Genomic DNA, 27,482 nt, shown 5'->3' with positions numbered 1-27,482 from the left:
ATCTTGATTATTTTCCAGAACAAAATCCATAGAATAAACACTAAGAAAATAACCGACCGTTGCAGGCAGCCCTATTGTCTTTGCTGCCTCTCCAGTATAGGCCCATAGCATGATTACAGTACAGTATTTTCACCTTCACTGTATTTTGCATTATTTTTTTAAGACCTAATGTAAACCCCTGACAGTTATGCTTGTAAAATAATTGCCAGTTTAGAGTACAGTTTAGAATATAGAGAAGAGTTATAGAGAAGAGTTTGGAATATTTTTTCACAGTGATGAAACAATTCCCAAAGGGGCTTGTGCATCCATGTGTCACGATAGGCAGGAGATAGAACCCAAGCGCAGAGCCATAAGCAGAGAGTTCAGATTAACTTCTTTATTAAATCCAAAACAAGGGTAAAGCTTACACAAAACTACAAAAAGCAGCAAGCAGAAAACTCAAGGATGCAAAGCTAAACTTGTTTAAACTCAAAAACAGGGTTGCAAAGCAGTTCAAAAAAGCAAACCTTTACATGAAGCCCAAGTGTAATGTCCAAAATACCAAAATCTCTGAGACACACGAAGAAGACAGGACTGCACGGAACACCTCAGGAACAGAGTGTATGTACTGGCAATGTTTGTGTGGAATGAGTCCAGTCTTATGGGGAGCAGGATGATTGGAGAAGTGTCCTCAGGTGTGAAAGGGGCATGGCACTGTGGGGATAATGAGGGAGTATGAGCAGGTGTGTGGCAAGGACTGAGAGTTGGAATGTAATGTGGGAGTGGTTGACATGGAGACATGGTCGTAGGGCGCCAGACCATGACACCATGTGTGCCTTGGAAGCTTCTTCTGTTGTAATAGTTTATTTTGTCAAGAGAAAAAATACTAATGCTATTACAGGTTATGGTTGACTTTAGTTGAATCAGGGGAGCAGGGCAATAAGTGACTTTATTAAAGGCTTTAGAACAATAATGTCCTTTAGCTCTCAACGGTATTGGAGGTTTGCTGAGAAAGCAGGACAGCAGTGGGTCACGTGGGTCAGGAGCGCAGAGCACAGTGCAGAAAGTCAACAACATAAAGGTGGCCTTCTGTGCCCACCTGGTTCACAATTTGGGGTCTGGGGACCCCCAGGGGTCCTTGAGGGGTTCCAGGGGTCCCAAGCAATACTGGTTAATACAGTATCATAAATAATCAACCACTTCAACCCTATATTATACATCATCAGATCAGCTATTCGAAAATAGTTGATTCACCAGGTCCAGGGCATCAAGCAGGTGTGTGTGCAGAGCAGGGCTTATATAGACGCCACCAGATTGCTGAAGCGATGCAGCTGGTGAGGAGCCACACCCTTGTCTCCAGTCACCCAATCACACACAAACACACACACACACACACACACACACACACACACACACACACACACACACACACACACACAGACAGACAGGGAGATTGTAGATGCACCAGTGGCACTGGCATGTTAGCTAATTAATGTAACGATGATCTAAATACAAATTGTACAATATTTGGAAAGCCTTTGAACATTTTAAGCTATAGAAATTGTGAATGTCATCACTGATATTTGACCACCGCGCTCTGACTTATGGTGCGTTACCCTTGGACACTGGGTAGCACAGCACAGAATCTGTTCTTGAGAGATTAATGTCGAAGTGTCCTTGAGCAAGCCCTGATTGCTCCTGATGTGCTGGTTGGTTCCTTGCATGGTTTCCTCCGGCATTGGTGTGTGAATGGGTGAATGTAATGCACAATCTCTGTAAAGAACCTTAGATAAAATGCACTATTTAGATACAGCTGGGAAAGAACATAGAACCATACACACTAAAGAACAGGTAACAATGCATAGAAATACAAGACCTAGACAGTAGACTCTGTAGAAGTCTGTGACTGTGACAATATTGAAGTTGTGTTGGGTAAATGTATAACCCTCTCTTCACAGCCAAAACAAACTCCCATGCATCTGCAAGGAAAGAAGATCCATGTGTGGATTTTCCTGTGTGGATTTTTCCTACATGAATTATCTGTAGTTAACTGCAGGGTATCGGGTCACACATGTTAGAATCATTATGCAGCAAACTCATCTCATCACAGCAGTGTGCTGGAGGAATCTTAACATTGACTTACTGTGACTATGAATAAAGCATGAGAGAATTCCCCTATATGTCCTGTGCAGAGAATGTACATTGCTTAAGTACAGTACATTTATGCATGTATGCAAACAGACCTTTCTTTCCTAGTCTCAGTTGTATAGGGCTCATCAATGTGAAACTGCGCTGGCATACTAGATCACTAGCTGAAAACTAGCTGCAATTACTCGACAAGAAAGATGTTTTATTTGTGTTTTTTCTTTCTTTTCCATCAGTGACGATTAGACATCATATTGACATTAAGTAGAATGTTGTTACAAATGATACTAATTATGGTTTAATTCCCAATAGCAGCCCATTTAATGTTACCCTCCTCTCAATTTGCATTGTTCCAAGTAGTCCAGTGCCCAATGGGCACAGATCTAGTAATAATAATAATAATAATAATAATAATAATAATAATAATGATACTTTCCATAAGCATGTCTTGTTTTATTCAAAATCCAATCACACACGTCTTACAGAGCCATTGGGACACAGTTATCAGGCACAGTTTACATTTCTCTGATGGACATACACCATATACAAAGTTACAAACACACAGATACTGTTTAACATTCAAAGCGGGTGTATAGCGTTTAATACAAACCTTTTACACACATACATCCTGCCTGGTTTATGCAAAATATGAATTAGGATGGTGTTAGTTCTCTCTCAGACATACTGTGTGTAGAGAGATACACAACATTTGTATTAATGTTTTATCTATAAAACTTTATTATTTTAATAAAACTAATTTAAAACTATTTTGTGTGTGAGGACTATTATTTGGCCCTTTTAGACCATCAATCTGAACAGTAATGAACAGATTTCAAAGGTCTCATACTGCTTTGTCATGCAGCTATGCTATGAGTTTAAAATCAAATGCCCAAACGTAACTATTTATACTGTATACATTGTAATGTATGTATATAGCAGTAGATTAGTCTCCAGTGTAATTGCATCTTTCCTTGTATGATATGACAATCATTGGTGCCTTTACAGTGATCTTTCTAGAAGGTATAAGTACTCCACCATCCTGGTACTCAATGTTGCACAAGATGGATGTTATCCTGCTTTCCTAAACAAGTGAGGAGTATACATAATACTGTATACCCTCGCTGTTGGGCGGAAACCTTGTACAAAACCGTTAATCTTCTGGATGTTGAAAAAATAAATAATAATAATAATAACCTGTGTACCAATGGATCCAATGGATGTATTATTTACAAGCACTTGCTAATACTTTTCATTGGATAAATATTCATAAAACTCACAGACAGACCTAGCATTGGATTTTGGGCAAGTCATTATAGGAGATAATTATCATCATAACATCTCTTTTCAAAAATTGCAAAGATAGCAGATGTACAAGCACACAGTTTGTGAGCTATTTCCAATACTTTTGGATGCCACTATCATACAATGAAGTATAAAATAGGGCATTCATTCATTTAAAAAAAAAAACATTAATGAAATATAAAAATACAAGGTTTCTGCACAATAGCAAGGATATGCAAAGGGTAACAACTCACCATAGAATGATTGACAACAAAATGTGTATTAGTGCGTTTGGCATGGATCAATGTCCTTGTTAACGATGGCACACCATTGTGGAAGCCCCTTCATGCTTGATGGATCTACCCATCTTCAGTTCTGCCTGCACATCTCTCCAGAAATACACTCAGTTAGTATACATTAGTAGTGTGTGTGTGTGTGTGTGTGTGTGTCAACAAGTGTGTGTGTGCCTTGGGATTTTGTGACTACACATTATTACGGCACACATTATATACAACTATACAAAACGTTATGAATTATTTGAATTTAAAAAAAGAGATACATTTTTCAAAAATGGCGATTAGCCGATCTATATACAAGCTCACATTGCATGTTGTGAGCTTATGCATTTGCAATTTCTACTATGAATTCAGATGTGGCTTGAGATTTTGACTTGACCATTGGTGTGCTTTGGGCGCAAAGTTTGAAAGCCACTTGGAAATTAAACCTGTCCGGTCACTCTACCAACTAGCCACCATCACATGTATCCACTGTCGCCTTGGAAAATAGATTTTCATCCCCTCAAACGTGGAACAGAACTATGGCATTATCTCAGCAAGCATGCAAGAAAAAGTGAGACTTCTACAATGGCATGTGTTACCAAATTCACTTAGGACTGGCCTACCGGTATGGTATGTATATACTTAAAGGCACAACAAATCACATTATCTACTTCAAAAAACTGTTAACATCAAGTAATCCTTTCGCAGTACTTCAGTCTCTACTCCGTAACTGTTCCCATACACTTTGTAAAAGGTTCTCAAACATGCTCAAGATTGTTGTTTTTGTCAGTGAGAAAATAATTGTTGATGATAAAGTGCTGCAAAAACTTTCCTCAAACAGTAATATTTTGAGAAAAGAAACATTCTTGGTGACACAGCAGTAAGACAGTAACTAAGTATCTAAAGACAGATCACTAGCAAATATACAAGTTTCATCAATTAGTGACATCATTTGCTACCCAAACAGTGAGCTACTCAAATTTGCATAACTGAGTGACAACAAAACAAACCTTGCTCCAAAAAGTGTCGACAAGTCTCGCCTTAACCCCGATGGGTAAAACATAAATAATATTGATAATGAAGACCATTTAAAAATGCTGCCTGAAACCCACGTTGATTTTGGTCCCTGCTTGAGAAACAATGCTTTCCGTTTCAATTCAAGGCTGAAGGCACAGAAGTGTAAAGAGCTGTTTTCCATTTGTGGGAAAAGAACAGGAAGGGCTTCAGGCCAATTCACCAGGCTCTGGCCTCTACAAATGTAGTCTCAACTCAGAGAAGCGGAAAAACTAAATCCATTTCAGTGAAGATCCACTATTGAAAGTCAGCCTATATGCCATGGCAAAAACCGTACCTGAAACTGACTCCAGCACATCAAGGCCACAGGGAGATATGTCTACACAGGAACATTTAGCTCCAACATACAAAAATGTGGGGGACAAAAGAAAGATAAATGAACACAAAAATCCTAACCCTAAAAACACTAATATCATAAATCAGACTTTTTTGTATTTACATAAGCCTGCAGTCAGATTGGCTTGCTCCTTCTGACTGAGTGCATGGTTATATCTCGTACGACAGTAAGAGGATAAATGATTGACTTGACAGCCCGGTTCAGAGCTCTGAGAGCTTGTGCTGAAGGAGATACTAATCTCAGTCCCATGGTTCGATTGCCATCTAAAATTTATATAGCATGTTGCTGAAAAGGGAATGGAATAAACAGAGTGTAGAGTAGGAGAGTAGCGACACGCTTTGATCTCGCCGCAAAGCGGGTGCCTAGTATGGGCTATAGTTCCAAACATTGCTTTATATGGCTGGAACTATCCCATTGAGATAGAACGAGCACTTCCGCATTTCCGAGTCAAAGCTAGTGTCACCACTCTCTTACTAGATTACTCTGGGAATAAAAAGGCATGCTGAAGACAACAATTACTGTACAGTATGTTCTATGGCCACCCTCAAACTGTTCTGTATTCTTGTTTAAGAATAGATTAACCCATTTAGGACTGAGGTGTTCTAAAAAACACCTTCTAAATCAAATTTATTTTTTTACAAAATTACAAAATGTTATGTACAGTTAGTTATATACTGTACATAACAACAGCAACAAGAACCCAAAATTGGGTTCCCATCTTGAAGGGTAAAACCCCCCCCATCCTAAATGGGTTAAAAAACCCTACTCTTTGCGATGTGATTTTGATTAAGAAAACATTCTCTATGATTAAAAAAAAGGCTTAAAATCTTTTGTGAAAGGACTAAGGAAGTAAAAAAAATATATACTGTATATATATAAATATGTACATGACATGCAGTGCTTTGAGTATCTATAAATAACAGATCCTCCCTGCACCACATCACAATATACCATCATCTTACAGCTCATGTACATGTACAGTAACTGACTCTTTCAAGAGTAACAGCAATTTCTCTTCAGTGGGCCAACTGCCCCCTCTGCTGGAGAGAAATGAGGAACATTTCATAGCCAAGCTTTACAGCAAGTCTACAGCGCTACAGCAGTAAAATAATAAACACACAGGACAAGACTAGACAAACAAAACAATTAAATACAATTAATTGAATTTGCTTTGTGAAATTCATGCCTGCCTTGAGGGCTTTAAACATGACACTAACAGTAACAGGCAACAGAGAAAAGAAGAACAGTACAAAGTAACAGTGATTACTCCAAATTTAAATTAAAACAGCTGGTTGATTGAAGTAAACAGCCCCTTCTTCCTTCTTTTGAAAATTTGAAAGCATTCTGTCACAGGTCCTCGTGTCCAGTCTCGTGCACCAAGTTTGTGTCATCGTAGATTGGCGACATTGTGACGTGAGTGGGGAAACGCTGTGTTAGGGAATCGGGTGAAATAACTTGTCATTTGTTCTTTGCTTGGTAACGTTGCCATACGTGTGTTGACAGTGTGGAACTGGAAACATAATTTACAGCAATTCAGCAAGCCATGGGGGTGTTAAATAATAAAAAAATATCCCATGATTTTTGCCATCACATTTTTTTTTCACCCAGTGTCTAATATCTAGTGTAATCCTGGGCGCTACACTCCTCGCCAACCTGGGGAGAGCAACGGACTGACCTCATGTTTCCTTCAATGCATGGAGTCCAAGCCGCTTCTTTTCACCTGACAGGGGGGAGTTTCCCCAGTTGGACGTAGCGCGTGGAAGGAACACAAGGAAAGGAATGTACTGATTTCTACTCTACATCTACACTATTGTGTGTATATTATTATGATATTATACTATGACATTATTATTATAAATGTACATTATTGTGGTATACATTTTATTGTACTATATATTACATTATAAAAGGGCGAGGTCGCTTCTCGCCCTCAGGGCGTCTTACTGGTATTATACAGTACCGGTATATATATATGTGGAATATATGTATGTATGCAAGTATGTACTGTATGTATGAACTATGAAGGTAAACAGAAGTTTACTGTTTGGAATAAGCCAACATTATGTTTGCATCGAAAGGAAATAAGACCACAGGGGTAGGGCCTGACAAGCCTAGTGCTTCTCCCTAGCCCTTTTCCAGGACATTTGGACAAGCCTGTCGAACAGTGACGCTTAAATGATTGCATGTACAGTATGTCCAAATTCTGGAAATAAAACTCAACTGAACTGAAAACGTTATTCCAACCAGTTCCTTCCCCCTCCATCAGGTGCCCCAGCTGGCCAGGGGGAGGCAGTATAGAGACCAGGATTACTGCATGTTTTTTGTGAGGGTACCTACCCTAGGGGACACAGGGAGAACATGCAAACTCCACACAGAAAGAGCCTTTTGGCAACCCTACCTAGGGTATGGGCACTGATGACGCGGAGGAGAAAACACGCCCCCAGCGCCCACAGCGTCCACAGCAGGAATCAAACCCAGGACCTTGTAGCTGTGAGGCGACAGCGTTACCGACTGCCCCACTGTGCCCCGTGGGCTGGGGGTGTTAAAAAGTTGGGAAGTGCAGATTGGAGGCAGAACAATAAAAATAAAATAAAATAATTCAAACTCAGAGTTGGGAGTCTGCTCCCAGGCTGTTGAGCTCTTCCGGCGAGTGCTTCTCTGCGTCTGAGCCAGCCGACCGTCGGAATGCATTGGAGATCTCATCGAATGTTCGTCCCTTGGTCTCTGGAACTTTGAAGAAGGTGAAGACGAAGAACCCGAGCAGGAATATGGTGAAAATGACAAACACATATGGGCCTGTCACCTCCTGTAAAAATAGACAGAGACAAAGAGAGATGGCATTAAGCATAATCCCCATAAAACAGTTTCGGTATAAGGTATACCGATACCATTTCATCATTGTTATACTGTATATTGCGTATAACATTGATCTTAAATGTTAGCCTGGCATGGCCAGACTAATATCACTGCATAGATGTGGGCTTTTTTTTTAAACTGGCAGATTCATCTGGTTTCCAGGCTACTTAAATTTCACGTGCACACTGCACAGTGTATCCCAGACACAGAAAACCAGACAGGTGGGATTTACTGCATGAGGACAGTTTAGGCACTTGGATAATGAAATGTAAACTAAACCGTTCAACAAAAAACTGAAAATATTTTTTGCTGCTTGTTTAGAGATACATATCACCAACATCTACTGTATACATGAGAGCACATTCTAGAGCAGATTATAATTATTATCCATGAGAGACAAGGCCTTGTCATCTCATCTGGTACCACGATTGGAAAACTCGTAAAAAACGTTCACCCAGTCAGCACTCACCTCTATATACTGGAAACCCATGCCCACGATGAAGTTGGCGGTCCAGTTGGAGAAACCTGCCACAGCAAAGGCTGAGGGCCTCGGCCCCTGGGAGAACAGCTCTGCTACGATGAACCAGGGAATGGGCCCCGGTCCGATCTCAAAGAACGCCACAAAGCCAAATATGGCCACGATGCTAACATATGACATCCATGGCAGCTTTTCCTGAAACACACAGTGTTTATATCCTCCATTATTTAATCTGGAAGAAACCATTACTAACCTGCTAACCGGTATGAATAAACTGTGGTTAGGCATCTTTACTGCATTTGCTAGAAGATATTGTGTGTGTGTGTGTGTGTGTGTGTACGTGCGTGCGACGGTGTTCATCTTTTTGTGATGAGAAACATACCAGCAGAGCGAGAGCGATGGTCATCAGAACGGCAGAGAAAGCCATTCCCATTAACCCTAGCAAGTGTAAGGATCTACGACCTGCACGCTCCACCACGAACAACTGAGGACGAAACAATACGGGTCAGAAGTTACACATACTGTATGACTATATAACAATGCTCTTTAACAGGAATGTTCATCAGGGCTAGGGGTGCAACAGTTGATTATATATTTAAAATATATATATATAAAATTATTCACAAAAAACGTTATCCCTATTTTCAGCATGTCATGTAGGTAAAACGTTTCAAAATATGTCAAAACTATTCAAAAGTAGCGGAAATAGCAGCTCTACAAGCTCACAATGCGCCGAGAGCTAGCTATCTTTTTCTAATTTTACGAATTGTTGATAATAAGTATAAAATATACAGTATATTGTGAAGCATAAAAAGAAATACGTAAAAAAATATATTCTTAAGTCTGTACTCACCGAAACCACAGTGAAAGCCGTGTTGACCACACCGGCTCCAATGGTGGCATAAACAGGCTGAGCAACTCCTGCTTTCGCAAAGATGCGGGTGGAGTAGTAGAACACCTAAAATATTAGTGAAGTAAATAAAGTACATAAGATTTAAATGTAGAATCATGCGTGTGAGCAATAGGTAACCTGTCTTTGAAGACGTTCCTTAGCCTTCATAACAGAACATGAAATAGGGTAGGGTGTCTTTTTTTGTTTATTTATAATATATAACAACTAAAATAAATACTACATGAAAACATACCACAACACATGGCTGAGGGCCAGTAGGGACCGAACCTCTACACAAGTGGTTTTCAACCTTTTTCATGTCAAGTCGCATTATTTATTCTGCATTTGAGCCACGGACCACCATTTTATCCCCTTCTTTTTTGATAGCAATTTTTTTCTTTTTTGCAGCACAATATCTACAGTACCACAACAATTATTCTGATCTACTGTATAAAGGTCCATTTGGTTGCCAACTCTCCCATAATTTAGCTGGAGATCACCTGGAAGAACCCCCTCAAGGGCCACTGGTGGTCCCCGGGACCACTGGTTGAAGTCTGGAGTGTTCATATGAACCCTCTCTCTCTCTGCAGTGTTGACCCATTCTGGATGGGAACCCCTTTTGGTGCTTTAAGCATTATATTATACTTTAGCTATTAAAAAATGTGCAGATCTACAAGCTCATATGATGTGAGCTTGTAGATCTGCTATTTTTGAAAAATCGTGAAAATGTGGCGCAAATCTTGGAATATATATTCTTTCAGAGAGTTTTTAACTCAAATCTTTGCTTCTGGGGGGGTCCCTGGAAAAACACATTTTCAGATGGGGGTCCGTGACCAAATACAGATCATTCTGAGGGTCCTTGACATGAAAAAGGTTGAGCACCACCACATAGAAAACTGTTTTAGAAGATGTTTTAGAAGGTTTGAACTCACAGCGTTGATGCCGGACAGCTGCTGGGAGAGCTGCAGGACGATGGCGATGAAGATGGGCTGGCGGTAGAGGGGCGAGCGGAACAGCTCTAAAATGGTCACCGTCTTCTCCCTCATCATCTGCCTGCTCTCCTCCTTCATCTCCTGCATGTCGGCACTCACGTCCGTGGTCCCGCGCAACTTCTTCAGCACTGGAAGGAGCAGGCAGGGGTCAAAAATGATACACTGGGCCTGGGCCATAGCTCAGCGGCCGTAGCTCACCTTGGCTGGTAAGCCAGCTTTACAGCGTGTCGCTATACGTTATACGTACAATGTAAACCAACTAAAACACGGGACTGCCGTTTGTTGTGTATATGAATGATTTTGGCGTGTACAGTGTGTGTGATTTGATTAACCATTTGTAACTCAAAGAGTGTATAAATGTAACAAAATGGTTACATTCATAGCCTTTAGAGGTAAACCAACCCTGAAGAAGTTGGAATTTATAACTGATGATTTCACCTGTCTTGGCCTTGCTCTCCTCGTTCTTGTTGATGAGCAGGTAGCGGGGGCTCTCAGGACAGAAGGGCAGCAGGATGCACTGAGCAACGGCAGGGAGGACCGTGAAGCCCAGTAGGTAAGGCCACATGGTAGGGTTGCCCATGAGAGCCTCCATGCCAAACACCTGGAATCACCAACACCCACATAAACTGGTCAATGGTGCATTTATATAGCGCCTTTATCCAAGGCGCTTTACATAGATTGGGTGAGCATTACATTCACACACCGATGGTGGCGGAAACCATACAAGGCACCAACCAGCACATCAGGAGCAATTCGGGGTTCAGTGTCTTGCTCAAGGACACTTCGACACTAACTCTCTGGGAGCCTGGGTTCGAACTGGCAACCTTGCGGTTACCATCCAGCGACACCACCCCATAGCCACCACCGCCCCCATATACACCACACACGAGAAACAATTCGCTTTTGACATACAGTACAGTAAGTCTGGATAATAAAAGTGACCCTTTCATCTCATTTGCATGCTTATAGTGATGCTCTGGGAGCTGTAATATTGTAATAAAGTCAAGCAACTGAACATAACTTTGATGATAATTCCCTTCATGTTTTCAGCTACACACCTGTGCCATCAGGATGCCTACGACGATGCCCAGCTGGTGGAGAGTTCCCAGGGCCCCTCTGAGGTTAGTGGGAGCAACCTCACCAACGTACATGGGCACAAAGCCAGTAGACAGACCCGAGTAGAGCCCAATTACAAATCGGCCAGCAATCAGCGTCTCCCAGGAGCTCGCCACCTTGGAACAGCCCATGAGAGCTGCGGAGATGAAAGCTAGAACGTTTGCCATCAGCATTGAGTTCCTCCTGTAGGGAATACAGAACAATACACAAGGTTAGATGTTCTCAATGAGAAAAAATAATTGTTGTGGTAGATAAGTGCTGCAAAAACTAAAAGATAAATAGCCATTGATACCCTGGCATTACACCAAGGTGTCACACAATGTACACAACGCAGTGTATAACAGTGTATATTATTCACCCCTTTACCTTCCAAAGCGGTTGACAAAGAGCCCCACAGAGAAGGAGCCAAAGATGCCTCCGACAGAGAAAATGGCAACAGCGAGGGACCAGATGGATGTGAGGGAGGTCTTGGTGATAGGCTCCTGGTAGCGCTCGTACCAAGTCTCATTGATGAACATCTCAATGATCTGTAGATGGACAGAGAAGGGAAGCGGTGGCATATCAAAGATTAGAGGAGGCTGCTTGTGCCGCGAATGTGTTATAAATTACATTGTCATGTTACCAAGTTGTCAAGTTATAAAGATTCTTGTATCCTCTGACAATAGCATGGTAGTAGAGAAACCTCTAAAAAAAACAATACTTCTGAATATCAAAAACTTCCAACTAAATTTCTGTTTTTTTTCTGTGTTTTGCTACAGGAAGTGTGTGAACTGGGGATTTTCTACATTCTGTTCAGCACCTGGGCAGATGCTATCTTGAATCTCTGTGTGTCCACACTCATCTCAAATAAACTTTGACATTGTCCTGTCCTTCCAGTTCTGTAATTCTGTATGGTTTCATACATTAGTTAATTTCCTAGATTGACCAGTGGAGGGCAGTGGTGTATGTGATACCTAGTATAATGTAACTTCCTGATCCTGATACAACCAGAGAGATTAAACCCTGGTGTCAAGTTCCAGACTCTGTTGACAAATTGAAATACACCCCGAGGAGCTTGTGAGTGACCAGTTTTACGTGTTTGTGTCAGTGAGTTTCCCTGTTGCTGTTTAGGATTTTGACCTGCCCACCACCCACGCATCAGTCTGGGTCTCGGTAACCCTTTGAGTGAAGCAGCTCAGACGTCCAACCCCTGGTCAACGCCCATCCACATCCTCTTACAGTAGTATGTGATACACCCACCCATCCCCCATCCCCATTGCCAAATATCTCTGGTTGATCCTACTCATAGGACACGATTTGATTTACTCTTTATTTAAATAATAATACATTATTATTATTATTATTATTATTATTATAATATTCAGTTTTTCCCTTATGGCTACATTTTATCTTGCTATTATAAATCACTTTCTAACCCTGTTTTAAAAATCTTATTGCAGCTACAAATAACATGCATATCATGTGGTAATACAGAACATAATAAATAACACAGTAAGTGTTACAGAGGCCATGCTGCCAGTGAAACTGATGCCCTTGCTGCTTGCCTAGGGAAAGGGCGATCGCATGTCAAGGGTTTTCCTGAGGCTATGGGCCTTAACTCAAGCCTCACGTTACCATATCGTTTTACACACATCACGAGCCCATATACCCCCTCTGAAGATCACTAGTTTGTACCATGGTGCAATTTACAGTGCTGTATGGCTAGCAAAGATAATGAACAATGCTGCCATATGTTTTTAGTATGTTATACAGTACATGAATAAAGGCTTGCAGTTCTTAACTTTGTAACAACAAACTCAACTAGAGTGTGGTTGCCTCAATCGCCAATATAGGCCACTCCCACTAATTCTTCTAGCCAATTACAATGTCAAGTCACCCCTGTGATCATGTGTAAGTCATTCGGAGGAGATTTATCCCCTAAACATTTTTCTTTTCAACAAACGGTTACGTTTTTCACATTTGCGGCGCCCCTTATGGATGCAAATGGAATTGTGATTTAAATGTGGGATGAATTGGACAATTCGTTGTGGCATTCTTTTTGTAAAATAGGCCCCTCCCACTAACTTTGGAAGCCAATTACGGCCGAACGATACGGACTATCAAAATTGTGATGTTTTAATCGGATAGGTCCAAAGATAATGCGTACTGATTTGTGTGAGATTTGGACAAAATCTGTAGGTGGAGACAATTCAAAATGGCTCCCTATATGGGGGAGGTGCGTCATGACCCAAACAATTTTTACAAGAGTTATAGGGCGATGTGTAAAGTGGGCTGTTATAGCGCCACCATGAGGTCGACTCATGTAATTATTCATTACATTAATTATTATGAACCTCCCCTCCAGGTGTTGTAACTTGAGCCGTTACGGTTTCTGAGAGAAAAATACTTTTTTTTTGTTTTCGCATTTTTTCCCATTCAAGTCGATGGGGAAATTGAATGCAAGAATAAATTAATATCAATTCAACTATATCTCTTAGCAAAAAGCAAGCACAAGATTCCCAATGAAGCCGGTCGATTTCACATTGGCCTCAAGTGCGTGCTGCCAAAATGGTGGGACAAGTAGCACTGCAAATGTTAGGGTTACTCTAGAAAATAAATAAGAATAAAGTCGGACACTAATAAGTAATAAGATCATTAAGAAGGCCAGCTCTGTTGTTGACCTCAGATTGGAGGGGCTGCAGTCAGTCGCTGAGAGGAGAGGAGGATAAGGGCCAAACTTAACTCCATTCTGGCCCTCCCACCCCTTCTATGGCATGCTGCAGCATAGGGGGAGCACCTTCAGCCGAAGGCTCACCTTCCCCCCCGAGGATGCATACGGAGCGGTACAGACTCTCTTTCATGCCAACTGCCATGAGATTCTGTAATGCAAATGCATAAGAACCAAATGCATAAGAACCGTCTCGCCCAATGCATGATGTCCTATGTTTGGCACTGGTCTTGTGTGATTTTGTCCACCTGTGTCTGTTGTTTTTCTGTTTATCCAGTAGCTTTAGTTTAATTTATGTGTCATATTATGCTGCTGCAACGTCTTAATTTCCCTTCGGAGATTAATAAAGTGCATCTCATCTCACAACACTGAGAAACAAATTAAAGCATATAGCTGCTTTCGAGAAGTTACGTAATAATTTGTTGTTCTCTCCCTAGGCTTGAATAGACGGAGCAGCCCAAACCACCAGCTGGCTCTACCCTCACAGAGAAACAAACTGCCCATTCATTACATTTGGCCTTGGTGAAAAAGTGTTACTAGTTGTGCACAGCTAGCTGGTGGCTAAGCATGGTCAATCTGCCCAAAGTGTACACAGTTTGTACTGAGTCTGCAAGAAGGAACACCCATCCCATATAATCGTATTGTGAGTCTTAAGAGTCTTATGAAGTGTAAGACAGAAAATTCTGCCAGGAAAAAATAAATCGGCCACTTTAATTGATAAGCTTTCAATTGTCTTCCATGCAGAATAACGTGTTAATTTAATAGTTTTCTCAAGAGCATTCGTAAAACAAGTATAACTTCACTGAATAGTGTAAATTGACGCATGATTAATTTTATTGTTAAGATGTATACAGTATATACGTCTATATATTATATTAAGGTGTGAGGGCTGCATAGCGGCCTGAACTGTGAGGAACCTCTAATACTGTATATTTTGCATTGCAGACTTAAGGCCTATTCATAGTTTGAATTTTCGGTGGTGAGGTGACCACCGCTCCAGTGGTGAGTTGACCACCGGAGCTGAAATAACGTATATATTTCAGCTCCGGTGGTCACCTCACCACCGAAAATCCAGACTATGAATAGGCCTATAGGCAGTTTCTAGGGCAGGAGGACAGTACAGCAAGCCAGAGCCAGACTCTTGAAGCACAGTATCTAATCAAAAACCTCTACACAGTGCATGGCCTGCGTCACAGGCAGCATAGCATCACTCCAGTTCTTATCACGTACTAGTGGTAATCTAAAGTGTTGTCATTTTTATGAAATCAAGGTTGTTGTGGTGGCTGTACCATCAAAGGGCAAGTAAGTCACAGGTTGGATCTCTCCAACAGCTGTTGTGTCTAATGGGTAATGACACAGATGTTATGTCCTGTAAAATGTTGTCCTCCAGCTGGAATGCCTACCTATTCATCCGTTATAAGTTCCTCATGCAGGAGGGGTGAATCGGCTAAATGTATAATTGGGTAAAATGTCTTAACAAAGGATAAAGACCTAGCGTAAGCGTAACGCAGACTTTAAATCTTTGCTCCCAAAGTTCTGTAGAAATGAATGCATTGATGTAACCTGAACTGAGCATGGACTAGGCATACAGACAAAGATGACATAGATGTTTAGGATGTTTTGTGAAGGAAAACTATTGGTATAAATTCACACATTAACCCAGTGTGTGAGTGCAAGTAAACTTCTGCATTTTCAAGATTAGCATTAACCCTGACTGTGAGTGTACCTGTAAATCTGCATTTTCTCCCCACCTCTTTCACCCGTGCTCCCTAAGCTGTTATCAATCTGTATCACATGGGGGGCATTGGGGGGCTTTGGCCTCCTCGGCTACAGTAAGCCCTATGAAGCAGAGGCTTTGTTACGGGAACTTGTGTGGTGTGTCAGAGAGAAGGATTAGTGCACACACCTCCAGCTTAGATTAAATTAATATGACAACACATTTTATTAATACCGCTGGACGAAACTGCTCACTCAATGTTAATAGTATTCGTAGTAGATAACAGTAGCACAATTTTCACCCTATGGCCAGAAAAATTATGTCGTTTGTGTGTTTGACTAGGGTTTGAATGGATAGCTGAATTCCTACAATGACCATAATGCTTTGGTGCACTTCCCCTCCTCAGAGCAGCTGCATCACTTCACATGTCATCACTTCACATCTCATTTTCCTAACAAAGCTGGCGAGGTCAACACTGCTTTTGCATGGGCTGATTTCCCTAAACATCATAGCCCTGACATCAAAGTCCCTGGAATGGTCCTTTACACTGACAGTCTTTTAGTGGAAACGTCCTTGGTCTCGATAACAGCAGTTATTATTAGTCCCCCACATCTCTCCTATCTCACAAACCTCTGGCACTGGGAGCAATGTGGTGGTATACAGTATACAGCACTCAGTGAGTATATATATATATATAGGACATCTGATTTTGTTATGCATTAATGACAAGCAGGTGTGTAAATGCAGCACGCATGCATGCAACACTTACAGCACTACAGGTTATTATTAATAGGATATAGATATAAAAGCGTGAGTGTTTGTGGGGGAGAGACAGAGAGAGAGAGAAAATGAGAAAGATTTGCGTGATATTATAATGAACTGCTGTGTTATTGTCATCCGTTCAGGATGCCTGGAGAGATTAATATTTCCCGGTCTTTGTCATAAAAATATTGGTCAAAACCGCCAATTACGGGACTAACGTGACCTCTATGCTACAGTACTATGAACCACCTACAGTCGTACAGTATATGACGTTTACTTTCTGCTCACCTTTTGAGGGGCATTAATGACACCTGTGTTGTAGCCAAACTGGAGAGAACCAATCACAGCTGTCCCCACAGTCAGCATCAGCTGGGCCGTCACTTGCTGCAAGGAGAGACAAAGAAGGGAACAACAAGTTAGGGACTTCCTATTGCTCACACAACTCAGTACCTACAGTAGATCTATGAATCCAAACCAGCATTTGGAGAACATGCTGGAGAATAGCTAGACAATAGCGAGCATTTTCTGGGCAACAACGATCTCTGCGCTTACCCAAGAAGAATGGGATAAAAAGCAGTAAATATCCTGCTCAATCACTGACATGACACTAGATGGGAGAGGTATTGAGCTTTAGCAACTGTCAGAGATAAACAACATAACAAAATGTTTTGGTATCTCTGAAGTCAAACTTTATCCGTTTCTTCTTTTGTTTTTGGGTAAGCATAAATCATGTCGTGATCTATAGCTCCATTGAATGTATGTAGCATTCAAGAGAGCAATCTTCTTCTGTTGTATGTCCTTAGACATTCAGATCCATTGTAGCAAGCCAGTCCAGTGTGTCATTGTCAGGGTCAATTAAGCCACGATCACCATTGGGTGGCCGGTGTATGGGGCAGCTGGTCAGCACGTGTTCCACAGTCTGTAGTGGATCCCCACATTGGGTGGCCGGTGTATGGGGCAGCTGGTCAGCATGTGTTCCACAGTCTGTAGTGGATCCCCACATTTGCAGTGGGCATTGCATGTGAGACCCAACTTCTGAATTGCTGGGGTCTCACAGACAGAGCAATCTCAAGACAAGTCACCATGCTTGTTGCACGATGATGTCGCAGTCCAAATTTTTTATTCCGTACGTGACACCAGGGCCAGTGGCCTGTGGTGCAATAACACACATCCACCAGTCAACTCAGCAGGGGGTGGAGGGCTTAATAACCACTTGAACCTCAGCATCCCTATTTTGGGGGTAACCAAAATAGCTGATGTACATAATGATATTAGGGAATGAAAATCTGTTACCGATATAGGACGCATAGCTTGTAGATCAGCTAATTTTGGTGAAGAGATTCGGTGTAGTGTGGGGAAAAAGTTGTAACTGAGGTCCATTTTAGGGTGGTTGAGCGGTTAAGCCTCTAGCCACTTTCTTGTCTAACTGCAGTTACAAAAAACATGTAATAGTTCCTTTAAGCAGAACCTGGGGATGTTCCAACAGCAGCAGAGTTGACCACATGACTAACTTTGACCGTGTTTGTCTCCACTTCCTTCTACTGTGTGGACGACGTGCAATATCACTACAACTTCTCCGAACAGAACTACAGCTCTGATGTCAGTAACTAGCTAGTAGGCGTTTCTCACACCACACCATGCAGGCTACTTCCTCAATCATAATATGTTAGACTAAAAAAAGTGATGTTGCAGCATTACTCTGAATGCACCTGTCCTGTAGTAGCTGTATTCATTAAAAGTTAAACTAACTACACTGGATTAATTGTATATTAATTGTATTAATTAATGTAATTGCAAGGGCAATTCATAATGAGCTCTCTGGTGGGGGTTTAATAGAGAGAGAGAGAGAGAGAGAGAGAGAGAGAGAGAGAGAGAGAGAGAGAGAGAGAGATGGAATAAGTCCCTAAATCTTACGAGACACCAGGTAATGCAATCATCTGCAATCCCCAAGGAGGGCTGCAAGCAATGCTGTTGTTTGCAATACAATAGTCACCCTGACTCATAAATATTTAGCCTAATTCTAGTGTTTCCGTTACTGGAAGGTCTTGTTACAGGGACTTTCCTTAGAAACTTATTGAAAGGTTTGTCAAAAAGTGAAAAACGTGTGTATGTGTGTGTGTGTGTGTGTGTGTACACACCACATGCGCGCGCGTGCGCGCACACACACAGATACACTCACACACAGCACACACAAAATGTTCACCGCCAGGACAGATTGGTGGTGCGAATTCTAAAATGATTTTGTGCACGGCTGTGTTGTAAGTGGGAGGGAAGCTGGAAAAACTGGCCTCCGTGTTTAGATGCAGTCACTCCAACGTGCTCAGACAGACAGTGTGACGTTTGCTGGAGACAGTAGAGCTAAAAATGGGCTCGTCTGAGTGACTCAAAGACCCGCCCTAGAATCTACACTGAACCTATGGCAAATCTCGTGATGTCGGGGGGGGGGGGGCTGTATGGGGGTGAACAGGTCCATGACTGTGCATTTACACACACACACACACACACACACACACACACACACACACACACACACACACACACACACACACACACTCTTAAAGGAGCCATGCTCCCTAGTCACTTTAAGTGTACAACTAAGTGATGTCACGCAATCTTCATAGTTGTTCCTAACAATTAGAAACAGCACTGGAGCTGTAGTCATCGAGTGCCCTCCTACTTCTTAAACACGTACACTTAAAGTGACACAGCCTGATGTCTACTCTGGGACAAGCTGTAGAAGTGACTACTGTTCCAAAAAATGTGCCTGGAGCTCTTTAAGGGCAGACGGATAGAATCTTTTGCGAGTACTCCCTAAATATGGAAATAGTCCAGCAGCTGCAGGAGGTTGTTGAACTGGGGAGGTAGTGTGTTTTACAGATACATTCTTCATGGATGGATTGGATACCTTTAGCCTATATACGAGGACGCCTCCTCACCCCTCAATGTACACTGCTAGGCCTGGAAGATAGAGAGCTATAGCATCACCAGTAAGGCTAAACTATTAAAAATAAACAACTCTAAAAATATAAAAATACTGATTAATGACATTAACACATTCTTATCACTGTAATTTCTTTCCCACTATCATAAAGAAAAGTTATTTCTCAACCAGTTATTCTGTCCTATTGCAATGTGTACACACACGCAAACACCCAAGTATAACTGAATGAATACCAATCCATTCCTAACCATGTTCCACTCATATCTTTAATTTACACCGAGTAGTGCAGTAGTCAATTAATCCCCGTCAGATTGCACTTCGAGAAGTTGCTCACGGCAGAGAAAAGATAGACCAGGCTATATACTGTAGCTCAACCTGTGGGCCACAATACAACAGTGGCAAGGCTCCAGTTGATAAAATGACAACATTAATGATACTTCTCTTTTATTTATTTATTTCCACATAATGTATGAAAAGGCAAGTCGAATGTGCATTATTTTATGGCTTGGCAATTTATATTCTGTCAATGACACAATTGGTTTGAGTATCACTGCAATAGACCATGGCGGCCATGTTGGCACTTTGCATTGAAAAAGCAGGGTGGAAGCATTTCATTCACTTAATGGCAAGATGGCTGTCATGTGAATGTTGTTATCAAGGCACACCATGAACTAAGAAATTCAAACTTAAATATAGTTTTGGTGCCTTTCTTTCACGCCTAGGTTAAACTAGTATTAGGTCCAAGATAAACTGAACCAGTTTTTTTTCATGACAGCTTCCACTGTGTTTACATTTGAAGTCAAATGTCAGATCTGTTTTATCTGACTAACAAATGACTCCTTGTGAGCACGCTGGGCAAGACCTACGCTGTAGATTTTATAAACGGAAGTGCTGGAATATGGCGGAAGTAGCAGGATTTTGGTGGAAATACCGCTCAAGGTGTTGTGATCGCTCAAAATATATCGTATCCGGGGAAATACATCTAACGGATGTTTCGGCCCGACACTTCTGGCTATAATTATGCTCTCTGCCTTAGGTTGTGATCAGGCTTTTCTCTTCACAGATGAGTAAGGCTGGGATCGAGGCTACCTTGTGAGGCATTTGGAAGTGCCTGGCATCATCATGCTGATTGTACAGTGCATCAATACATCTGATCAATCCCATATTTAAGGTAATGGGATATGTTAATGTGATTCGCTTACTGAATCTGATTAACAAATCTGTGCCCCCCCCTACTGGGGGAGCCAAAAATAGTCTATGCCTGTAATCGTGTGATGTGACAATAAATAAAGTTGAGTTCTGATTCTTAACAATGTAGGCCTACTTATCTTGTACACAAGAGACTGAGCAAGTCTAGGCTCAACATTGTCAGTAACAGGAAAAGGACAACAATAACACAGGAAATCTAGACTACTGTATGTGGGCCGGTTAGTACACTAATAATACAGAGACTGTATTATTACAGTCTTATTATTAGGGCTGGCAACAATAACTGCCACCGTTTCAACGTTTCAGCAGTCCCGTCAGTTCTTTGGATGAATCAGTGAAGCATCAATGCCGGAGTATCGGGTGCTTTTGCTTAAAAATGCAAAACATTAAATCTCAAAAACCTGTCGATTGGCAGGAAAGTAGGATCAAAGTCTGATACACCTGATCGGCTCAGAGACGGGTGCGTAGGCAAGGCTCAAAGTATTCAAAAAATGCACAAAAAGTACACAATGACCCGCACACAATCTGCGACTGCACTTACAATATGAACAACGTTTCGGTTAAAGACCTTCTTCTTCTGACAGGCAGCCTGTCAATTAGCGCCTCAGAAATATGTCTTGCAGTGCTGAAAATCATTGTGGCCACATCAACTCTAATATAATCTTCGCTATTTGGTAATGCTTTATTAAACATTTTAAAAATGTTTCTATTTTTTAAAATGTTTCTCTCATTTTGGAGCACTACAAATCCTCCATTGAAATGTCTCCCCTATGCTTGAGAATGTTGTGACGTGGCAGTCAACAGTTTACTTAGTCTCCATGGTGAACATTGACAACAGGACCGATAGGAAGTCATTTTATTCAAATATAGATTTAAGCTTCAGCCACTGCATTTTAGACCTGCTTGTGTATTCTATTGCATTTCAGTGTTTATACTAGGCCTGTGCATTTTTGTTATTGTGCTAAAAACTTAACATAAGCCAGAAAATGCTGAATGAACTTTACAAGATCTAGATTAAGCTTTGCAGTGACCATAACAACTTAAATGTTTATGCCTATGTTTAATTGTTTACTTTTCAGATGTACCAGACTCAAACTAAGCAGTGGTAAAACCTCTTAACCAGACGTTGCTATATGAGATCAGCCTGAGCTTGAGGAAACACATTCACACTCGCACTCGCTCATCTCAAGTCACTTATTGCCTATAACTCCCAGTAAGATAAACGGTGCGTGCTTCAAAAGCACATGTAAACAACACTCTGAGAGGCCCTACCAGGAAGCAACAATTTACTATGGGACGTTGGAACTCAGCTGGTGGCAGGCCACAGCGATCCTGTTCTTCAAAAGAACGAGGAAAAAGGTTTGTCAGGACAAAGGACTTAAAAGAGGAATGCTGAAGAACTGAGAGAAGGCGAACAGTACACAAGTTACACAACTCCATCATAAAGGGATAGATTAATCACATGTTTTTGGATATCATATTTTCAAGTGCTTTCAATGACAATAGCCTGTTATGTCATCACAGTCCACTCTCTTAATGTGGTAGCCTGGTAGGTCAGTCGGATCCCACAGACCGCAAGTTGGTAAGACAAAGTGTGTGTAATGTTGAATGTTTCCTCTTGCATGATGCGGAGGAAACATTCAACATTACAAAGAAATTAGAATCTATTCACTTTCATAGCATTCATTAATATTTCAAAGTTTTATACTAGCAACCGTAGTCGACACTTTTTCCTCATTGGCTGCATCTAAGCCAATTAGATGAGACTTACCCATAAAAACATAGTCTGAATGGCAAAAGTGAAGTCGTATTGGCTGCATACTCTGAACACCACAATGTGAATCTGTGAGTCATTCTTGTTTGACATTGTATAGGTCTATTTTACTCTACTCCATATCAGAGGCAAATATTATACTTTTTACTACACTACAAATATTTGGCAAACTTTTGTTACTAATTACAAAACATACATTAACTTTGAGTGAGCATCAATTGTGTAATATGATAATGTATACCGGTATATTAAGTTACCCCAGCAGCAGCACATTAACACTTGGACTTTGTGGCCATGTGGTTACAAGTGGTAAATTCCGTCCGCAGGGCCGGAATTGGGGAGATTACTACTCAAGTTCTTCCGTTTTCCCGCTCGCAGACGCCTCACGTCTCAAAAAAAGGCCTCAAGAAAAGGCTAATGTTGGCATTAGCTCACGCTAGCTATCTTTCTCATTTCAATCGCGATGCGATGAAAAATCTGAAATCAGATCCGAACCTCGGATGTCTTATCAGCACAACGGACAGCGATGTAGTTTTCGAGAAAAGAGCCAGAGAAGACCCTAATTATGGCAGTAGTCTACGCATGCACGAGGATGTTCCGTGCGTGCAGGGGTGAGCAAGGTGTTGCCTAGCAACCGGCTCAGGGCTAAAAGTTGTTTTTAGTGGTGACATTTCAGATCAATATAAAGCGATATAAAACGTATATATATATATATACGTCAATCTAAGACAACAGATGGCTATTAAAAGCAGACAATGTGTTAAGTAATTAAAATCAGCCCCACCTTTACCAGTTGTAACATCAAAGTGATTCACGCATAAATAAATGCATTAATATACTATATCATTATGAAATGTGCCATTCAGCATAATGGGTAATTTTACTTTTGGATAATGTAAAATTACATGCCAATACTTTTCTACTTTTACTCAAGTAAAAATGAAAAAGCTTCTTCCAAACACTGGTAACAACCACATTACGACAGTTCCTCTCTTTTGAGGACCTGCATTTCCTGCAACGTTTAATCATAATGTTTAATGTGTGACACCAGAAACCTCTGCAAACACAGCCACACCTCTACAGTTCCACAGTAGTGATCACAGCCATGAACTATCAACGCACCTACCCTATCCTTAGTCAATGATCATAGCTGCATGACCTGCCCACAATCATCAAATATAGAGAATTTATTCCCCAAGTAACAGCGGTTTAACAAGAGCCATGTGCAAAGCAGAAGCCAAACAAGTTGATTTCCACTCAGGCTGCCAGGCTTGTAGCAATGGCCTACGTGGGAAGCTGCACATCCCTACAATCGTATCTTTTCTAGGCTGCAGCCACAGGTTACAATAGAGCCGGGTAACCTAAGATTCCCTCTATTCTCTCTCACGTTCTATGCAGTTGTCCTGTGCAGGTGAGAATGGAACTGACCTGGGTCCAGCAGAAACTATAAATAATGCGAGGCATTTGTTTAAACCTGCTTGAAGGAGCCAGGTAGGTGGGGGTTTTACCATGTCAGGATTAATAATGAATTATGAAGCTTCCCTAACCCTAACACAAGGAAAGGTACAGTATACCAAACTAACTTTCGAATGCTTTCTTGTGATGTTCTAATCGGTACTCACTGTATTGTGTGTGTGTGTATATAGGTCTACCCAGCTATGAGGCCATTGAAGCACACTTAATCATCTACAATAAAAAAGTGTTGACTCAAGTCTTGCTCACACCTTCACTCATGCAAAGAATGTACAAACAATATTCTCAGTTTGTATACATAGACACACACACACACACACACACACACACACACACACACACACACACACACACACACACACACACACACACACACACACACACACACACACACACACACACACACACACACACACACACACAGGTTAGAATCAACTGTCTGAGCGTTCTGACACAAATATAACACTCCATGTCACTTCTAATCATTAAGCATAGGTGGCCTCAACTGTAAGTCCAAAACAAAAACAGGAGAGCGGCGCACGTCCGCAAGAACCCCCACGTTGCACAGCTTCAAGGGGCTTACACGCCTTTACATCCACGTGAACAGCAATTAGCCAGGGTTGCTGCGTGCGTCCATGCAGTTGCTCACACAGAATCATCCATTTCATTTCAGGGAAACAGAATTATTACGGGCCCAAGCTTCTCGGCTTATGCCCATTTCGATTAAAGCCTCCCTGTGATCTTGTATAGGTGGGTCTCATTAGGCCTCATTATAAAGAAATGGCTGAGATTACACACAAGGGGGTGGCAGGGGGTCGTGAGGACAGGCAGGAGGTATTAAAAGCAGGATGAAGGCAGGCGAGAGGTGGTGTGTTGGCTCTGGGCTCTAGTTATAATGCTGAACTGTCCGGTCTGTCAAGTATCAAACTGTTAAGGGGTGATTCCGTTTATGGCAGATCAGGTCAACTGTATGGTTGACCCCCAATGATGGCTTATATAACTGATCCAGGAAAACAAGGACTGCCACAAAAGCTGACAACATCATCACTGTTTCTTGATGGAAAAGGCGATGTGAATAGCGACACTGCGACAGCCTGAGGTAACTATACATTGTTATTAGAATATAACTGTGTGGAAGTATTAATGATTTAAAACTTGCATTGAAAACAATCAGTGATGCTGCCGAGAAGAAAAAACTTGCTTAATCTATATCTGGTCACATATACGACAACACAGACCACATTTGTACTTGAAAAGGTTTCAGACTGGCATTACAGGTTAAACAATAGGGGCATTCATTACAGCATGAAATGCACTAATCATCAATGCACCTGTTAATCCAAAATGCTGCGTTTGTAAGTGAGCCGTTCTGGCTACACATAATGAATTTGAACACACTTTGTTTGAAAGGCATCTTGGTTTTTGCCACATCAAAAAACACCTGATATTGTAGTATGACTAGAGAGAGAGAGAGAGCGCACACCTGCATACTGTGGCAGGCAGGATAGAATCTGCCATGTCAACACACCAAGTCACGTTTTCTTCCTGAACAATGACCATCGTGTTTTGCAAAAGGCCAAGCATCACCTCGCTATGCGGATATATGCAAATCCCAATCACAAGGTGCTGAGTGGACTTTGATTGTTTACTAATACTCGCATGTATGTACACCATGTGCACCACACAAAAAATGAGGAATAAACAAAAACAAAAAAAAACACACACACACACACACACACACACACACACACACAGACAGAGCATGCTGGGAGCAGAAAGGAATGAACTCTGACCCCACTTGGTGTTTCTAACATACTGTGCAATTCCCTAGCCTATGTTTCCTCTATTTGCAGTGCTGGAGTGATGAGTGGGAACTGGGACAAAGATTCCTATCATGTCCAGACCATATAGCGCATCAGTCCAGGGCATTGCACAAAAATAACATAACAAGTGGGATGAATAGAAAGACGAAAAACAGCTACAAAGAAGAAAACGTGGTTTTGACAACCAGGTCAGACAAGGTCACTATGATGTGTTTCATGGCTTACATCAGAGAGACGGAGACAGAAACAGACAAGAGGAGTGAAAGGTCATTGACTTGTTTACTTTTTAGTCAAAGATGTACAAATGTACAATAGAGGTTAAAGACAATGAGTTTGATACCCTGGCTTTTGATCACTTTGGTCATACGTAATTATTAGTATTGTTATTAATATTAATATAATACAAATAACAGTAGCAATAATTATTAATTATATTAATAACAATTACAATTATTATTATTAATAATAATATTGGAATATTTGTATTGCAGAATATTACACTAATTATTCTAAATTATACTAATATTAAATATGAACTATAAAATGTATTTGAGGATCACATAGAGTTGATGCCATTCACATTTAGTGTTGAAATGTATTGTGGCAATCTTTTTGTTCAATTTGAACGGTGAATCTTTGCTATAGCTGGGTAATGACTAAAACTCCCAGTAAGTGGCATTAAGACTTTGAATGACTTTGAATTATTATTTTCAAAAGCTTTATCATCCCTTAAACTCCCAAACATGCCAAATAAGACAGTGTTTAATAGCTTTATTACATTCTAATTACTAAACTCAGCTTTGACATGAGTTTATAGTAATTAGAATGTAATGAATCCAATCTATTACAGGAGTCCTGTCATTTGTCAATGGGAAAATAGTCTCATAACTTCCGTCTAATATTTGGTGTGCCATCCTCCAGACCTCCACACATATCGGTATGTATTGCCCCAGGACCCCCTGCAGTGTGTGCGGCCCCTCACCCCCCTTAACAAGCGTTAACAAGACGCGGGCAACATGACAAAGCGAAGACCTCCAGTCCAGTTCTATGACAAAGCAAACTGACGATACACACATCATGTGCACATGTGCGACAGCTACATTTTCACATTTATTTAGGCTTCATATTATGAACTCACTGAACTCGTTGTACTCGTTGACAGGTAGGTAATGCTGTGTAATCAAACTCGTTTGACAGCGTTTTAACAGCAGCTTTAGACGTGACTAAATTACCATCAAATCATTAAATGTCAGTGCATTACCTTCCCGGAATCCATGGCAGTGTGCTTTTCTTTTCTTTCTTTCTGTTGGTAAAATAAATTAGTTCTTGTGTTTTCTCTTGTGAGTTGTTCGGCAGAGGATGATTTCGTCGCTCAGAAGACAATCATTTTGTAGTTTCCAGTTGGAAGAAGAAGAAGGAGAAGAAGAAGAAGTTTCAGTTGAACTTCAGTTGAGCGTCGCTTGTTCTGTAGTCGTTGTATTTCCTCCCGTGGTTCTGGTCTTGAACTCAGTTTGTTGTAAACATAGCTTCTCTTCAGGCTTCAGTCCTCTGTTGTGAGACATATAACTCTAGGTTGTAAGAGGGATGTTAAGTTACGTAAAAGTACGAGTATCTGCCTGTCAGAAAACTGCTCGCTGCTGATACAGCC

General features: G+C 41.2%; 1 protein-coding gene across 1 annotated transcript; it reads right to left on the bottom strand.

The window, feature by feature from the left end:
* Window positions 1–2,570: 2,570 nt before the first annotated feature.
* Window positions 2,571–27,482, bottom strand: slc2a1b (solute carrier family 2 member 1b). Its single transcript, XM_080773282.1, has 10 exons — window positions 27,096–27,482; window positions 16,903–16,998; window positions 11,795–11,955; window positions 11,371–11,611; window positions 10,751–10,913; window positions 10,253–10,440; window positions 9,282–9,386; window positions 8,811–8,912; window positions 8,420–8,623; window positions 2,571–7,900 (listed from the first exon to the last, which is right to left on the bottom strand). Exons 1-10 carry the CDS (start codon window positions 27,108–27,110, stop codon window positions 7,700–7,702), a joined length of 1,476 nt encoding a protein of 491 aa, XP_080629408.1. The 5' UTR covers window positions 27,111–27,482; the 3' UTR covers window positions 2,571–7,699.

The sequence above is a fragment of the Protomyctophum bolini genome (genome assembly GCF_963924005.1).
Source record: "Protomyctophum bolini genome assembly, chromosome: 2".
Lineage (NCBI taxonomy): Eukaryota > Metazoa > Chordata > Actinopteri > Myctophiformes > Myctophidae > Protomyctophum > Protomyctophum bolini.
Note: the sequence above shows the minus strand (reverse complement) of the source record. Positions and strands in the feature narration are given on the sequence as shown.

Bases quoted from the DNA above. Each gene is read 5' to 3' on its own strand.
- slc2a1b (XM_080773282.1), bottom strand. The intron at 11,612-11,794 runs GTAAAGGGGTGA...TATTCCCTACAG, and splicing joins TTTGTCAACCGCTTTGGAAG to GAGGAACTCAATGCTGATGG. The intron at 10,441-10,750 runs GTGAAATCATCA...TGCTCCTTCCAG, and splicing joins GGAGAGCAAGGCCAAGACAG to TGCTGAAGAAGTTGCGCGGG.